Raw genomic sequence first — 17416 nt, 5'->3', positions numbered from 1 at the left:
AAAATCATTCTGGATCGTTCTGGGCTTGGTGTGTCTCCCCTCCCGCCCCCCCGTGCGCATGCGGCACTCACACAAATCTGGGACTCTGACCCACCCAAGCTGATGGCCGCCCATCCTCTAGTCTAGAGACACTGTAACATCGGAGGTGGCAACAGGCCAAGGGTAGTTCTCACAATGTTGCTGTACTACAAGACCCATGATCCCCCTTTTGCTGTGTTGGCCTGGGGGGGCTTGACCTCCAGTGACATTCGGATGGATGCAGGCTGCACCCACTTGGAAAATCGTATGGGAAATGGACTCGGGACAGACCAAAGATAAAGGGACAGAACACTTCTCGCCCAACCGTTCCGTTTTGCTGTCCGAACATTCTAGTGCCATGGGAAATCACTGTTTCCTTCTCAGTTTCCCTGGCCACCACGTTTACACATAAGGAGGCGTCCCCTCAGATAAGCCGGTCCTGCTCGAAGTCAGAGATGCCACTGCAGAAGGAGAAACAGGGGTAAGAGGAAGAGCCAACATTTTACCCTGGGGGGGGTTAATGGGAGGCTTATGTTATTTGCTGTGGCTAATTGTAACTAATTGATTAAGTGCTGGAGTGCTATGACCCATATAAGCCCGGGCACCTTGTCAATTAGCCTCAAACCGCTGTGGAAAGTTATGCAACTTTTCATGAATGCCCATAAGATTCTAGTCTGTGTCATAGATACGACGTTGTAGGGGTTGAAAATCACATTGGCGTTCCAGAGGTTAAATTCCAGAAGACTTTTGGGTTGAGCTGTTATCTTTTTCCATGTTTACTGCCTGACAACCAATCATAAAACAAAGCAAGGTGGTTTGCAAGTGACAGGGTATGTGTGAGCAATGCTGCAGTCAGATGTCTTTCAACAGTTAAGGAATTCCTCCTTCTAATGATGTGTATTTACGGACCAACCCCTGCCGAAATGAGATGTTTATTTGCCTGTCATAACTGAATGCCATCTCCTCAAACAGAGCGAAGGAGACAAAGATGTACAAAGGGAACTTGACCAAATCTGCCCCGATAATGCTGGAGGAGAAACCAACCGCCAGCGTGGAACACAGTTCTGCACAGATCATTAAGCCCTTTCGAAAGAAAAAAGGGACTCGGAAACGGCGTGTCAAGTCTCGGCCCTGCCAGTGGCGGCCCGCCAAAACCCGGTTAAAAATCCGAGGCAAGAGGTGTACACTACAAGCTTTTGTTAACAAGAGGTAAAAAAAGAGTCCATCTTTCCTGCTTCTGTCGAGGGTGAAAATTACTCACAATTGCTATAATTTCATTTTTAAAAAAACAACAATTGTGGGTGGCCTGCCCTACAGTGAAAGCATGAGGCCACACCTGTTAACTACAGAAGTAACTGAAACGAGTTACATTCCAAATAGGTGGTTTTATTCCCCATTGCATGACAGTTAGCCTCAAACATGATTGGAAGCAGATCTCACTTAAGCAACAAAAGGCATTTATTTACCCTAGCATGAACGTGCTTTATTTTGTAAATCGGTCTGCTTTTCTTTTGCGATTGCTCACCGCAATATAAAGATAGGGTGCCTTGGCAAGAGTGACTGAGCTTTGAAGGAACAGGGTGCCTGGAGGGAAAATATTAAAATGGAAGGAAGTGCACATTTCCCTTATGGTGTGGTTCGGATCTCTCGTTATGCCTTAATAATGTCAGAGACGAATTAGCGACAAGCAACTCGTTGGGCTAAACCCAGTTGTTAGCCCCGGATAGAGTTGATCCATTAAATGAATGAGGTTTGTTCTACCGATATATCTGTAAACTCCATTGATTCAATGAGTCTGAGATGGCACAGTCTCAGTGGATTGGAGCAGAAGAGCATCTGGAATTGTTTCCAGTAAGTCTGAATTCTCTCCTAAGGCAGCTTTCAAACTCTCCCGAAAAAAATCCGGATTTTAGACTTTAATTATGCCATGCAATGATTTAATAGCCGGCTACAGAGCGAACAGCCTGGTTTAATTTCTGGTGCCATCTTTTGGCTCACACAGGTTGCCTCCTCAACGCCGTGAGATGTGTTTCTCCAACTTGATGCAAGGAAGTCCTCCTTCTAAGAAGACAGCCGATGTGGTGAGTGGGGAAGGCCGGCCTGGAAAAAGGACAATGTGGAACAGATTTTACATAAACAAGCCGGGCAGAAGCCTGATTTGGTTTGTAACAAAAAAAACTATTGTATGCTTCTTTGAAAATAAAACAGGGATGGTCAAACAGTCCTGACTTACCATCTACGGGGAGACGTTTCTCCAGAAAAGGGAACGTGGGTCATTCTGAACAAAGAAGAGGTTTTAGCAGTGTGCAGGAAAACCAGAGGTAATATTAGCGCAAGCCCCACAAGAACCTGGTAAATACAGTATTTTTCCGTGTATAAGACGCGCCCATGTATAAGACTTTTCTAATCCAAAATTAAGAAATCTAAGTGGGGCTTAGGAAGTGTAGGGGAAAAGGGATCAAAGCACTGCAGGATCGCTTTGATCCCTGCTTCCCCCTCCACTTGTTTCTGTTCTCTCCTCAGCTTACTTCCGTGTATAAGACGACCCTCCATTTTTAGTCTAAAAATGTTAGACAAAAGTACAGTCTTATACGCAGAAAAAATATGGTATCTGTTGATTTCTCTTGGTTCTGCTGAACAGATTCGCTGAGGAACAACCCTCAGCATTTCTGTTCCGCGTCGTCACCAGCAAACTGCTCGTGAAGATGATCGGAAAGGCGGAGAAATCTGGGAAATCTACCGTGATCAAATCATGGTGTCCACACGCAATGCGGGTTGGCGCTCAGAACAGGCCTCGGTGCTGCTCCTTAGAAGCAGTTCCTAGGCAACTCTTTTAACACAAAACGACAATCTCAAATATTATCCCCGGCAGTGGGTGGGTGACCCAGAGGGCTGTGTCTTGCATGAAATGGTCACCATCCATTTGCTGATTTTGTTTCTCCCATATTTTCCGGACAGCAGGCTGAGAAATCCCAGTCCAGTGGCGAAGAGGCGATACCACTCGGTTTCCGAATATCAATTTATATATCCAGGTAAAGCCAAAACCAAATACACCCGGATCCCCGGGATCGCTGCGGTTGTTTGCTGCTTGAGGAGGCTGCAAGGCGATGAAACTTGCCTCTGAGTAGACACGCTCCGGATTGTCCGGTGAAGACATGCAACCCCTCTTCAAGAAGTCCCTTCGGTTTCCACACAGCTGTTGTCTTGATCTGAATTCCCTTCCAGCCCCAAATAACAACCTGAATATTTGATCTCAAAATTGACTTTAGAGAAGATTGTGCCCTGCATAGAATTCTATGCAGCTCAGTGGAGGATCATGGCCTTAGTGTGTTGTTGTTGTTGTTGTGCCGTCAAGTTGCCCTAAACTTATGGCAACCCCATGAACGAGCCATCTCCGGAATCTCCTGTCCTCAAATGCCCTGCTCAGCTTTTGTAAACTCAACCCCATGGCTTCTTTGAGGGAGTCACCCCATCTCGTATTGGATTTTCCTCTTCTCCTGCTGCCTTCCGCCTTTCCCGGCGTGATGGTCTCTTCCAGGGAATCCTGCCTTCTCAGGATGTGCCCACAATAGGACGGCCTCAGTTTGCCTCCAGAGAGGCTTAATCTGATCGAGGACCCCCTGGTTTGTCGTTCTGGCAGTCCGGGGCATCTGCAAAGCACATTTCAAGCAAATCATCAGGCTGTTCTCTCTGCTTTAACTTCTGATGATGTTCCTCTCTCTCTCTTCACTCTGAATCCCGCCTTCTCCTTCCACAGGAAGGGCCGTTTTCCACTACACGAAAGAAACGGTGAAGCAACAGCTGCGGTCGATCTATCTGGGAAATGCCGTCCAGAAACCAGCCAGAAATCATCCGCGCCCAACCCAGATGCCGTCTTCCTCCTGGGAAATAAACGGGAGCCGACGGTACGGATCCAGGCCTGCCAGCGTCACATGGCAGCGGGTTTAATGTGGGGTGGCTGGGATGATGTGTTGCTGAGCACCGCCTGGCATATGCCGGGAAGTAAGAACGCTTGCAAAACGGGGTCCCCGCAGAGAACAACTCCCATCGTCCTTAGGTGGCACCGGGAGTGGCCGGGACGGAGAACGTTGTCCTCCAACCAACGTTGTGCTCCAGAAGCCACCCAAGCTTGTGAACTATGGGTTGAAGCAGAAATCCATTTCACCAGAGCGAAGAAAGATGGGGACTAAGTGATCTATAGATATAGTGTTTTTTTAAAAAAATACGGTAATTCAAACCATATCTGAATTGGGAGCTCTTCGTACAGAGCAATGGTTCCCAACCTTGGGTCCCCAGATGTCGACGACTCCCCGAAATCTTGGCTAGCACAGCAAGTGGGGAAGGATGCTGGGAGTTGTAGTCCAAGAGCCTCTGGGAACCCAAGATTGAAAACCATGGATAGGGAGGGTGTTCTCTAATAGAGGAGGATCATGACTTAATTTGATCGAGGACCTCCTCGTTCTGTGTACCGTTATAAAGGACCGTACACAGCCGCCTTGATGGCAGAGACAGGACTTTCCTGGTGGTGGCTCCAAACTCAGTGTACATGTAAAAAAAAAAGAGCAAGCTCTGTCTCTGATCCATCCATCCATCCATCCATCCATCCATCTCTCCCTCCCTCCCTCTCCTTCCTTCCTTCCTTCCTTCCTTCCTTCCTTCCTTCCTTCCTTCCTTCCTCCCTCCCTCCCTTGCTTCCATCCATCCATCCATCCATCCATCCATCCATCCATCCATCTCTCCCTCCCTCCCTCTCCTTCCTTCCTTCCTTCCTTCCTTCCTTCCTTCCTTCCTTCCTTCCTTCCTTCCTTCCTTCCTTCCTTCCTTCCTTCCTTCCTTCCTTCCTTCCTCCCTCCCTCCCTCCCTCCCTCCCTTGCTTCCATCCATCCATCCATCCATTCATCCATGCTTCCTTCCTTCCTTGCAGGGGGAATCTAAGTTCGACCACCAAATGCCCAATGGGTCGCGAATTTCTGAGAAGCATCCCGCGCGGTAACCTAGCCCAAGGACTTGCAGGACTGACCTACAAAATCCAGAGGTTGGTGCTTGTGAGCAACAAACCTCTGTCAGAGCCTGAAAATCCACCACCCAGCCCAACAGTCGGCCGGAAGGCATCCCAGGGACAGGGCCGACCCGCTTCGGCAGGAGCAAAGCCCTCCGCAGAAGCCTTCCAGAGGCTGGGCGGTTGCCTGACCAGGAAAAGAGGACACAGCTGGGCCGTAAATCAAGGACACAGCTCCGAGGTCCAAGGAAAAGGAGCTGCCGGAGACGTGGTTACGGTGGACGCCCAAAACTCAGTGGGACTTATGTCGGGGAAGGAGGGCTGCAAGGAAGCCTCAAGCCGAATATACGGTGGAGAAGACTCAAAGGAGGAGGATTTGCAGAGAGAGGATGCTGCCGGGAGCATGCTGGCAGTCACCACGAGCAGCAAACTGCCCGCCACCCGCACCCGGCAGGCCGTCGTCATTCCAACCGTCACTCAATACGCATCTAGCGATAGTGAAAACGTGGAAACATCCTCCTGCGACGCTCGCTCGGACGCCACCATGTTTCCAGGCGGGGGCCCCCAGCACGCACCCCCTTGCGAAACCTTTTGCCCATCGGTGCCAGGAGAAGAGGAGCCGGCTGAAACTCCCACGGGCTGTTCCCCGGAGAAAAGGAGATCCGTGGGGCCTTTTGGAGATACGGAGAGGCGGAAGGTTTTGGATGCAGAAATGCCACGTTCCCCGTGAGACCGAATCGAATAAGGAAGAGGCTGCACTTGGATTGATCGTTATCTTCAGACGTGGGAAAGGCACGGCCCAAAAGCTGGTTTCGCAAAGCTATTTTAAAAGGAAATAAACGTTTCGAGAATTGATTCAGCCCCTTTGTTTTAACTGCTGTTTATGTAGCCTTCTAGAGATGCACTGGCGAATCCCTTGTGTCTGAGCTTAATTTATACCTTCCTCGTAAAGTTTACCAGGGCAGCTTGGGACGAAAATTCACTAAATGCACGGTTAAAGAAAACGAGATGAAGATGAACGAAAAGATCAGCGACCGCTGGATAGATGTGTGTTAGCAATTATAAGAAAAAAGCTGGGTGGATAAAGTTGTTTTCGGGAATCCCGTTCCCAGCCTTTCTGGCTGTCGGCTATCCTAAGGCAGATGGGAGAGGTAGTATGACAACATCTGGAAAGCCTTGTATATAAACTGGTTCCCAGAAATCGTGGCCAGCGCAGCTGGTGGGAACGGCTTTTGGGAGTTTTAGTCCAAGAGCATCTGGCGACCCAAGGTGGGGAACCACTGATATAAAAGAACCAGAGGCTTTAGAAACACTCGCCAAGAAAAAGTAGGGGATTTAGACCAGTGGCTCCGACCCAGAGGGTACCGTGGTGTGTATTCAGCTCTGGCACTTTTAATCAGGATGCGCAGATTTCCAGGATCCGCTTTGTCTCTTGCTAGCTTGTGAGCACAAAAGGGGTCGCAGAATTCCAAGAGTTAAAGAGTTAAAAAAAAGAGAGAAAGAAATGAAGTGACACAAATAACTTTAACCCATAAAAAAACAGACCTTTTTATTCTTAAAAAAAAAATTGCAAGTGTCTAACATGACATCTGCATCTTAGAAAAGTTATATCCAGGCTTACATCTTTTTTTCCACCCCCTGCTCTAAAACCCACCCAGACTCACTAAACTGGAGTGGGCAAAGTGTCACAAGGCGGCTGGACTCTAATGCCCACCATCCACCATAGCCGATGGCGAGGGACGCTGGGAACTGTAGGCCTAGGCTGCATCAGGGAAGGGGGCGCTGTTTGCCCGCTTTGGGAGTCCTTCCAAATAGCCTTGTGATGGCAGAGCCGTCTCCGAGATCGAGGGGTGGCAAAGGAGGTCTGAGGCTGCTGGGATGGCACCCAGCCAGTGTGTGGACTGGTGAAGCCACATGGGTCAAAATAATAATAATAATAATAATGTATGTAGAAGGCTGCACAGCCCCCCGCCTCCTTGCTTAAGGGAGACAAAACAGCTGAAGCTAAGGAGGGCTCAAGAATCATCCGAGGATCCCGACTTGTCGGGATCCAGAACGGGGTGGCGCGTACACGCTCTGGCGGCTGTCCGCTGGGGTGGGGGAAGCTGCGCTCTCCTGCGCGACCAGAGAAAGCGCCCCCTAAAGTGTGGCCGGGGTGGGTACAGTCGCCAAGGGCAAGTCCATGGAAGGGGGGTCGGCCGCCTGGGCCACCGGGCTGGCGTTGCGGAGTTCCAGCTTCTCACCCAGCTGGTGGTACAGCTCCTTCAAGGCTTCGCTGCTCTGTTGGGAGAAAAGATTTATGACCGGTTGATCAGCACACTTTTCCCCCAAGGCAGGCCAAAAGGCAAGAAACCGAAGCCTTGCTCCGTACCAGCATCCTCTTTCTCCATCTTTCTCATCTCCCCTCCTTCATGCTTAAAAGCTGAAATCCCATCCCAACGTGTGGTTATGGACAGGAAGGACTTATGGTTTAAATATACTGATATATTTTTTTTACTGGCTCCCCTCCTTCGGCCATTGGCACCTCCTTCCACTGGAATGTGGCCCCCGAGAACCTCTCTGATGTTGAATCTGGCCCTTGGGCTGAGGGAGGCGCCCAACCCCTTGGCCAAAACGGTTCAGTCGGGCTGGGGAAAAAAGCGTGCGAATACGCTTGTGCAAAAATGGAGACCGGACCTGCAGTTCGAGGTCCGAGAGCGTCCCTCAGGGCTCGAACTGCGCCCAGCCACCCAGCCGCACGCGCGCATTACAGGGCTCCAGCCTGGAGGCGTTAAGCAGCTGGGGAGTCCTCTTCTCCTCCCCCCCACCCCCGTTTTACCTGTTTGGTAGGCTCCAGGGCCTTCTGCAGGGACTCCATCTTGGCCGGTGCCACTTTGTGGTGGAGGTGGAGCAAAAGCCTCAGCACGTGCCGGTGGACGTTCTCCTTCCTGTGAGGAGGCATGAAGGGATCAGAAAGGGGGTCTCTTTCAGCCCCTAAGCCCTTGCTGGACACAGGGAAGCTTTAAGGGGATTTTTGGGGGCTGGGAGTCTTTCACTCTCATCTCCTCTACATCGCCTCCCTCCAGATGCGTGGCAAGCAGTCCTGTGGAGTGTGGCCCTTGTGGGAGAGAAGACCCATCCTCTGGGGAGGATACGGCGCCAGAGATGACCTTTCTGAGGACTCTCGTATTGGGAGTCCGTGGCCCAAAGGAAACCACGTCCCCTGGCTCACAACCGAACCCTAACTAAGCACCTGCACGTCTCGGATCACCGAAAATCGGCTAGCCACCGACTGGACCCCCCTGTTCCTTGTCTTTATTCTGAAACACGACACACTGTCTTTGGAGGCGGGGGCAAAGCTCTCCAGAGGAGCCTCAACAGATCCTAAAAGCTGTCTGGAAAGAGGATCCAGATGGTAAAATCAGACACGGCATCCTTTTGGAAAGGAAACGGTTACCTTGAGCAAGCGGGGAGAAAGAAGCCATCCAAGAGGCTGGTGCAAAAGTCCTCTTGGGCAAACTCGTCAGCCAGGAGGGTGAGGTTGCTGGTGAGCAGGTGGAGGAAAATGTCCCCAAACGCTAGGTCGTTGAAGGTCTCCCCTGCAGCGCGACAAGGAGCGACGCATACTTTCAAGGCAAGGGGGCAGGAACTGTTCTGGCCCCGTGGGTTGTGCGTCTAGCACCCCATGGTAGGTACCAACACAAACCTGCACCTCCCGCTTCCCCATCCCGTAGACACAAACATCTCGGGCGCTTCGGTTGTCCCAGGGAGCGTAGTGGTCACGAATAACCCTCTCCATCCTTTTGCTAGGGATCCAGAACCTGGGGTGGATGAGGCCGCGCCACCACTGAGGGCTGTAAAACAATCGCTCCCAACCCGGAGCTTCTTGGACTAAAACTCCCAGACGCCTTCACCACTGGCTGGGATTTCTGGGAGATGTAGTCCGAGAACATCCAGGGGACCCAACGTTGGGAAGCGCTGATGTAAAGGGACCAGTTGGGGGTATATCTAGGGTTCTAAGGCTGAAGGATGTGCCCCTCGGCTGTCGGGGAACCCCACAGAGACGCTGAGATCTCTTTTTCCCTTGACAAACATCTGAACCACAGATTTATTCTCAGGAGATCCGAAAAGGGAGACCACATTTTATTGTATTAAGGCCCTTAGGTTGTACTTCAGTCTGTACACCTATTTCACTGGGAGGAAATTTCTTCCGTAGGATGCCATGATTTCTTAGAGTGATCAGGAAAGCTAATGATTTGGACTGCAACCCCTAGAATTCCACAGTCAGTGTGGAGTTATGGGAGTTGTAGTCTCCCCCCAATTAACTTTCCTTTTCTCTAGTTTCTTCATCCTCCTCTTAGAATCGCAAAGCTGGAAGGAACCCTTACGGATCAAGTCCTATCCCTGTCAAGCAGGCACGGCGGGGGAATCAAACTCCCAAAATTTGGGGCTCTGCAGCCAGAGACTTAGACCACTGAGCCATCCAGCCGTCCGCCATGGGCTTTTTCCTCCTCCCAAAGTTGTAGGATCTGAAATCCCCACCCCGACGTCTTTGGGGAATCCCAAGCCATTTTTGCGACACAAAGTCCGACGAAGTTTTGCACCTTTCTCTCGGTGCAAAAGCTGGACTCAACTTGGAACCGCATCCTTAAAAGAGATTTTGCTGTCCCAAAAGCGGACTCACCCAGGGCTGGGAGCAGCCGGAGAAACGCGTTCTTGTTCCTCTGCTTGGTGATATGGAGCATGTAGTAGAGGCCGATCTCGCAGGCGATCCGGTGCTCCTGGAGAAATCTAGGGTGCAGGAGAGGAACCTCATTGGCTGCATCCCCTATTCTTGTGAACAAACAGATCCAAACCTCCCTCATTTTAGATCCCTCTTCCCCAACCTTGGTTCCCCGGATGTTCTTCGTCTCTCTCTCCCTTGCCTGGAGAAAGTTAAGGACCGCCTGCTGAAGAAGCGACGTGGAGGAGGAGCGAAACCTTTCAACCTAATAAGAAGCCCAGTGGCAGGACTCAACGTCCAGATCACCTCTCACCTGGAGGGCTGGGAATCTTCACAGATATCTCGTTCAGGACCGCCTGCTTCTTCAGGAGGCACTCCCAAATCGCGGCCCAGTCTAGAGGCAGTTAAGACGACACATCCCATCGCCCACAATAGCAAGGATGTTGGGCCTTACCCGCCCACCTCTTTGCTGCTCTTGGGTCTCAAGCCTTTTAAAAAGGAAGGCCTCCCTCGGTCTTGTCGTTAAGGAGAACTCAACGAGCGAAACGCTTAAAAGCCGGAGGCGACTCACTTAGGAAACATTTCTGGGACGGTGCTGGGATAGGGCGCTGGGCCCTTGTCTTCCGACGGCAGCTTCTGGTCCACGGTGAAGGTGTAATCGTCCACCACAAAGGACATCAGCAGGGGAAGGAATCGGGTGATCAGATCCACTTCCTGGAAAGTGCAAAACGAAGATCGTGTGTCAAATGACGGTACTTTTGATGGTCCTCCACCCGTTTCTCACTTCCGGAATGCTAGGGCAGCCGGTTGCAAGCTAGCTTTGAGGTCTGGTAGTAAAACAAGGAGAAGGATAAGTTTCTGGGATCTTGGGATCATTTCTGAGCTTTACTACTGCCCTAAGCTGGCGGGATCTGGCTGGAGAGCCCAAGGTTGGGAGTTCGATTCCCCCACGGTGCCTGTCGGGAGAAGAGCCAGCCTGGGTAGCCTCGGGCCAGCTGCACAAGCCTGGGTAGCCTTGGGCCAGCTGCACCGTCCCAAGGTTGCCCCCTAGAGGAAGGGAAGGGGAAAATCACCTCTGGGTACTCCATATCTGGAAAACCCTGAAACTGGTTGCCGTAAGTCCGAATTGATTTGACGTGATCCTTATTGAACTAAAACCACACCTTCACCTCTGGTTTCCCACCCACCTCTCTCTCTAAAAGCTGAAGTGCACGGAGAGTATATTTTGTTTTAAGGGAAACCCATGCGTTTCGGAGGCCAGTTTCTCCTTTTGCTCACCAAAATGGGTTGGTGGGGATGCATTGCTCCGCCTGTGCCCATAAAACCAGGCAAGGCCACCTGCAGTTCACAGGCCTCTGGAAGCTTGACACAAAGAGGCTGAAGTTGGTCTAGTATTGCCGCCGCAGCTGCAGACCCCTTTGAAAACAAGGGTGTCGGGCATCCACTAGCCGTGGCAGGCAATTCATGCAGAACAAAATTACCATTTTGGGCTCCTTGAAGATCTGGCTGTCGATCATGTCCCAGGCCCCTTGTCCCAGGGAGAGCATCCTTAAAAGCAGGAGCAGGTCCGGACTTTCCTGAAAGACACGCAAGTTTCATGCCCGACCTTGCTCATTCTGTACCTGCTGCTACTTTGCCTGCAGGCTAGTTCATTCGTTGATTGAGCGGATGAACAGCCTGCCCTTCTCCAAGGATCTCAAGGTGGCAGAGATGCTCCTCACCAAACGGTTATTTTATCCTGGCAAGAATCCTGCGAGGGAGGCCCGGCCGAGGACGAACGGCTGTGGGCTGAGGTTACTCAACAAGGTCAGTAGCCAAGTTGAGATAGTGAACCCTGACTCTGATATTGGATCCAGACGGGTTCCCGAGCGTTGGGTCCCCAAATGTTTCTCAAAATCAAGTCCCAGGAAATATCTGGAGAGCCTAAAACCCCTTAAAACTCAGGCTAGAGGGCAAGATCCATTTCTTGTTCCCAGCATAGACTGCTCAGCCGTTTTCCCATCCTCCCACAGCATAATTACATGGCCCCTTCTTTGTACTGCTCTTGGCCCTCTGTGGGTAGCCACAGGAATCCTCAGTGGTCCTCCTTGGTTGGGCCACTTAAGGCCCTGGGATTCTAGTTCCCGACCCAATCTGACAAAGCGGGATCTCCTTCACTCACCCTGGGCAACAGGTCCTGGCCAACCAGCTCCTGCAAGTGGCGGATGGTGCTCAAGGCGAGAGTGTTGATGGCGAACGGGTCGCAGAGGATCATGGACAAATCCCTGGTAAGAAATAAGCAGCGACAGCACGTCAGACATGGAGCCGACTAAGAGCAAATGCTTCTGGATCCAACGAGCGGCTCATTTCAGGACTTGAAATAAGCCACAAAAGCTCATCTTTGGCCCATTCATTCCCAGTGACCTCTGAATGCAGAGATCCATTATCCTCATAGAGGAGACGTTCACGTTATTAACACAGAGTAATAGAACCAAGTGCCTTTGCTTGTGGAACTCAAACACGCAAGAGGAAGGTGTCGGCGATCTCGGGACTGCCCCAAACTCAGCAGAGGTTCACTTTTTCCTCTGCTGTCTTCAAAAACAAATGTCTTGTTTAAGTAAATTGACAATGGGTGGCCTAAATGGGCAACCCGGGCAGGGCTGGGGCAACTTAGGATGTTGCCAGTGGCATTTGGGGGTACGAAAGGACGAGGGAGGAAGATGTGGTCTACTTAAAAGGTGAATCGTCTCTCCTCGAGGCTTGCAGAAGCTACAATTCACCTCTTTATTGGGGGGAAAAAGAGGCCCTGGGAGGTGAGCATACAACTGCCTTCTGCCCATTTTCTCTAATCCTATGACATCAGAATGGAAAAGAACGAGAAATCGCACTAAGTGACACATCCGAGGCTCCTAACATTATCCTAAAAGAGATTTGTTTTATAACCCCAGCTCTCGCTTCTACAGGAGACGAGCGGCTGAGACAGGAATAAAATTCGGGATAATAAAACCAAGACTCTTTTGATGGTGAAACGCCATCTTTTACACGCCCCTTCGCCAAAAGCAGCAGTTAGCCGTGCTCGGTGGCAAGAAAGAAGAGTCACCGACCCTTACTGAAAGTGTTTGGGGGGGTGAGGAATCCTCCTGGGTCCATTAGAGCAATTCAGCAAGGCGGTTCGCTCTGACACCTTGCAGCAAACGACAGCTGAATGAGTGACAAGGAAGGACCGGTCAATGTCACCTTGACCACAGCAGTGCAGACAGAGCTGTTAAGATAACTTGGTTAGGCTGCTCTCAAGAACAAGCACGAAGTGAAATTTGGCTTTTAAGAGCCAGCCTCCAGATGGATGCCTTCTTCCAATGGGTTCTGCCCACCCTCATCATATGTCCTAGGCCGGACAGGTGAGGATACGGACCCTGGGAGACATCCGGAAGGAGAAGACCAGAAACTGAATCTACTCCTGCCTGCTATTCACCTGGCCCCTTCACTGATGACCTCTAGGAGAATTCTGAAAGTCTGGTTATTTAGACTCGGCTTTCAGAATATTCCATCAACAGAACGTAGAGTACGTAACGGCCCCTAAGTTCTTGATTCTGCCATCTTGATTGCTCCTTTCAATGTTTTCTGTAATGTATTTTTACGTTATAATGTTTAGTATAATGCTTAGTATACTCTTGCTCTGTTTATATTGTTCTGATAGTACATCATTCTAATTTAATGTCATCGGTTTCTGTTTTATCTTGTTAAAAACCGCCTGGAGCGGCCCTCGAAGCCAGATGAGCAATATAGTAAAAAGAAAAGAGAGGAAAAAGAAAAGAGATAAATAAGATGGGATTTCTGCAACACTCAAGAGCTGATGAGCGAGATACCTGAAATGAAGGGCGTTTTCAACCAGCCCGGGGAGTTCTGTGACTTTTTCAGAGGGCGGAAAAAGCTAAATGGCTGACTTGAAGGCCACTCACCCCAGGACTTGCTCTTGACCTTTCTTCACGCCATCAAGGAACCCCTGCAGCTCCCGGGCGCGCTTGTTGTCAATGAACCGCTCCCGAATGCAAGCGTCCAGGCACCAGGTGAACTGTCAAGAGGGGCGGGGTGGGGGGGGGAAACATGGATGATGCACCATGGAATCTCACGGTGTAGAAAAACCAGATTGTTCCACTTTAACAGAGAGAAGGTCTTTCTCTCTTAAATAATATCAGGGCTGCACAATTTAAAATAATGGACATGTAAAGAAATACAGTGGTGCCCCACAAAGCGACGATAATCCGTTCCGGAAAAATCGTCGCCATGCGGATTCGTCGTTAAACGAAAATAAAAAGCCCACAGGAATGCATTAAAACCCGTTTAATGCGTTCCTATGGGCAAAACACTCACCATTATGCGAAAATCCTCCATACGGCCGCCATTTTCACTGCCCGGTAAGCGAGGAATGGGCGCAAAAACACAGCCATTTTTTTTACCCGGCAGCCATTTTGGAACCACCAATCAGCTGTTCTAAAAACATCGCTATGCAAAAATCGGTAAGCGAAACAGCTTACCGGTCATCGCAAAGCGATGTATTACCATTTAAAACATCGCAATGCAATCGCTTTTGCGATCGCAAAATCTTCCTCACTATGCGGATTCATTGTTAAACGAAGCGCTCGTTAAGCGAGGCACCACTGTATAGATAAAAGACTAAAACGTTAAGATCACTAGACTGTTTTGGACCAGCCGTGCACTACTTCAATAGCATGATCTCAGTTCTTTGCTAGATCCTACCCGGTGGGATACACATTGCATACACGTAAGTGCTGTGTTGATTGAATTTCTCCACAGTCACAGAAAATTTGTCCTGAACCCAAGAAGCCCCATTTTACTTGATTATTCTTTAAGGTTTGGGACCACTGATCTAGAGCAATGCTTCCCAAATTTGGTTCCGCAGATGTTCTTGGACTACAACTCCCAGAATTCCTGGCGGGACACTGGCGAAGGCTTCTGGGAGTTGCAGTCCAAGAACATCTGGGGACCCAGGGTTGGGGAGCGCTACCCTAAAGCATCGAGGACTCAAAAAGCTCATCCTAAAGTGGAGAAGGGGAGGAAAAAAAAGGTGTTGGTTTCACGCTGGCATCCACGGAGGGCTATGAGGTGGGTCAAGCCGAGAGCCGGCCCTTCCCTTAAGACGCTGTACCTTGTGGCAAGGGTCCACCGTGCAGATCTCGCTGATGTCCAGGTCGTGGAGGGACATCAGGAGCTCCGCCCGCAGGGTGCAGTAATGGACGTTGCGCGTCCGCAGGAAGAGGGTCCGGAGGAACTGGAGCACCATGTCGTAAAGCTTCACGTTCTTGCCAATCATCTGGGTGAGCTTCTGGACCACCTTTGCCGGCGGAAGAGAAGGAAGTCTGGGGTCAGAGCCCTGCCAACAGGGGCCCACCGCGTGGCACAGAGTGCATCTTGCCTTAAGACAGAATGATTTGCACTTCTGCCACCCAAAGTTTATCATAGAATCAAAGGGAAATCTTGCTACTCGTCGAGAGCGTCAGAACAAGTATGAACACTTAATAAAAATGAAATCACAGGAAAATATTAGAAGAACAGTTTTCTTTTCAGTGGGTTTTTTGAACCCAGATCCCGGCCCTTCCACCACGCCAGCTTCCTAGGGATTAAAACCTCGTTCCCCACATTCGATCCCTGCGTGCGATCACGGACATGTCCCGTGCTCTTTACCTCTCCCTGGCGCCTCGTCTTGGGCGTCGGGCTGAAGAAATTGTGCAGGACCGAGAGGTCGGAGCTGAAGAGGGCGTTCTCCTTCTCCAGAATGTACTGCTTTAACAGCGGAGAGACCTCGTCGCCAAAAAGGGCCTGGTTGTCCTGCCAGATCTGGCGCTTCACCTCCACGGCGCATGCCTTGTACAGCTCTTTGTCGGCCATCACCAGCTTCAGCTTCTTTTCGGGGACCTGGGCCCAAAAGCAAGGGGGAATGGGTGGGTCGGTCTCCCAATCACACCCTTTCTAAAGCGTGGGGCATTCTGACACAATACAGTGGTGCCTCGCTTAACGGTGATAATCAGTTCCAGGAAAATCGCCGTTAAGCGAAAACATCGTAAAGCGAAAATAAAAACCCCATTGAAACGCATTGAAACCCGTTCAATGCGTTCCAATGGGGTAAAAACTCACAGTCCAGCAAAGATCCTCCATATGGCGGCCATTTTCGGTGCCTGTATAGCGAAGAATCCGTCCCTAACCACAGCGGGGAGCCATTTTAAACACCTAGTGGCCATTTTGAAAACCCGACGATCAGCTATTTTTGATCGTCGTAAAGCGAAAAACGGTTCCTGAAGCAGGGAACCAATCTTCGCTACACGAAATTCCCCCATTGAGACCATCCTCAAACATCGTCATAAAGCAGATTTGTCGTAATGCAGGGAAATCGTTAAGCGGGGCACGACTGTGTACCCATCCCTGGTCCATCGCCGGGCACTCCCACTAAGATCTACCAACACCGATGATGGAATGGGTGGCCAAAAACAGTCAGGTTTACCTTGGGCAGGTGTTTCATGACACACATCACCACCGGCTGGATAGAAGGCATCTTGACTAAGGGGAAGCTCTTCTCCAGAAGGTCTTCGAGCTTTTTGTACCTGGAGCGTGCAAGGAGAAAAGGTACGTTTAGCGTCTTTCCTGACTCGACCAGGCAGAGGGGCAGGGGTGCAGCCCACGCACCTTTCCTCGACCTTTCCTTCCGCGGCGATGGCCGAGATCCTCTCCAGAAGCTTCTCCCTGAGCTCGTCAAACACGGACTGGTGAAACTCCAGCCTGGGGGTGCCGTGGAGGTCCAGAAAGGGCAAGGCGGATTGGAGGGTGGGCAGTAAGATGCCATTCTCCGTCTGTCAGGGTCACACACAAGAGTGGCAAGTCAGCAGAAGACAATGACTACCCACATCTGTAAGGAGACAAGCTATATATATATATATCCAGGTCCGGAGATATGCACTCTGTGCATGCTCAGGGGCACTGCTGCCTTTCCCTCCATGACCAGGCCACTTTCCCCAGCCAGTCTTTGCAGGCTCTACCCAGGGGTGGAAGGGATCATGGGGGGGGGGAGAGAAACAGGAGGGTGCAAGCAGGTTGTTTAGCCCCGTTTAGGGAAATTCGAGTTGCAAGCGACGCCGGGGTGTGTGTGAAATCTCCATGGCAACGAGAGGAGGAGGAAGACCCGCCCTCCAAACTCTGCTCTTCCCCCCCCCCACTACCTGGAACTGCTCGATGGCCTTGAGGGGCTCCGTGCAATTGGTCAGCGTCTCTTTCAGATCCTCCCCGTTGGCCACCCCGAGCTCTTGCAAGCCGGCGAACATGGTGGGACACCCGCCTTTCGGGAGGGGGGGCCGTCTGTCCCCGGGCGGGCGGGGGTGCAACGCCGTAACCGCCCCCCCATAGAGGCGTGGTGCGCCTCGCTAAGTCCCCCGCCCGGAAACCGAGTCCCCGGCACTCAAGGTTCCGCTCTGGACAGCACAGCCTTACTAGAATGAGATCAGGCCACCGAATGAATGAATTACTGTACAATAGGACTGGTGGTGGACTACATAGCCCAGTTCGTCTAGTCTCGAGCCTTTGAAATTTTGAGCAAGATGCCTAGATGTCTATCATTAGGACAATGATTGATTGATTGTTTGATTCTATTTATATCCCGCCTATCTAGTCGTTATGACCACTCTAGGCGGCTTACAAAGTTGTAATACTAT

General features: G+C 50.8%; 2 protein-coding genes across 2 annotated transcripts; one reads left to right on the top strand and one right to left on the bottom strand.

Annotated features, from left to right (window-relative positions):
- Positions 1-857: 857 nt before the first annotated feature.
- LOC110087464 (uncharacterized) lies at positions 858-5872 on the top strand. Its single transcript, XM_078382623.1, has 6 exons — positions 858-1227; positions 2021-2099; positions 2227-2339; positions 2977-3050; positions 3776-3923; positions 4943-5872. The coding sequence occupies exons 1-6, from the start codon at positions 1007-1009 to the stop codon at positions 5745-5747; spliced, it is 1440 nt and encodes a 479-aa protein (XP_078238749.1). The 5' UTR covers positions 858-1006; the 3' UTR covers positions 5748-5872.
- Positions 5873-7023: 1151 nt separating this feature from the next.
- On the bottom strand, positions 7024-17094 carry NELFB (negative elongation factor complex member B). Its single transcript, XM_072984598.2, has 13 exons — positions 16928-17094; positions 16398-16561; positions 16216-16315; positions 15402-15632; positions 14866-15051; positions 13658-13770; positions 11881-11983; positions 11201-11296; positions 10291-10433; positions 9681-9787; positions 8454-8595; positions 7836-7944; positions 7024-7297 (listed from the first exon to the last, which is right to left on the bottom strand). The coding sequence occupies exons 1-13, from the start codon at positions 17027-17029 to the stop codon at positions 7157-7159; spliced, it is 1737 nt and encodes a 578-aa protein (XP_072840699.2). The 5' UTR covers positions 17030-17094; the 3' UTR covers positions 7024-7156.
- Positions 17095-17416: the final 322 nt, after the last annotated feature.

This window comes from Pogona vitticeps, chromosome ZW-PAR (genome assembly GCF_051106095.1).
Source record: "Pogona vitticeps strain Pit_001003342236 chromosome ZW-PAR, PviZW2.1, whole genome shotgun sequence".
Taxonomy (NCBI): Eukaryota; Metazoa; Chordata; class Lepidosauria; order Squamata; family Agamidae; genus Pogona; species Pogona vitticeps.
The sequence above is the reverse complement of the archived record's forward strand: the minus strand, read 5'-3'. Positions and strand labels throughout refer to the sequence as shown.

What these genes read in the sequence shown, in the direction of transcription:
- NELFB (XM_072984598.2), bottom strand. Translation starts at nt 17,029, where the DNA reads ATGTTCGCCGGCTTGCAAGAGCTCGGGGTGGCCAACGGGGAGGATCTG. An exon ending in CGGTGGACCCTTGCCACAAG is followed by an intron (nt 13,771 to 14,865) that starts GTACAGCGTCTT and finishes CCCTCTTGACAG; the next exon opens with TTCACCTGGTGCCTGGACGC. An exon ending in CCGGCTGCTCCCAGCCCTGG is followed by an intron (nt 8,596 to 9,680) that starts GTGAGTCCGCTT and finishes GTCGCGCTGCAG; the next exon opens with GGGAGACCTTCAACGACCTA.
- LOC110087464 (XM_078382623.1), top strand. Translation starts at nt 1,007, where the DNA reads ATGTACAAAGGGAACTTGACCAAATCTGCCCCGATAATGCTGGAGGAG. An exon ending in CAAGCTTTTGTTAACAAGAG is followed by an intron (nt 1,228 to 2,020) that starts GTAAAAAAAGAG and finishes TGGCTCACACAG; the next exon opens with GTTGCCTCCTCAACGCCGTG. An exon ending in ATATCAATTTATATATCCAG is followed by an intron (nt 3,051 to 3,775) that starts GTAAAGCCAAAA and finishes CTCCTTCCACAG; the next exon opens with GAAGGGCCGTTTTCCACTAC.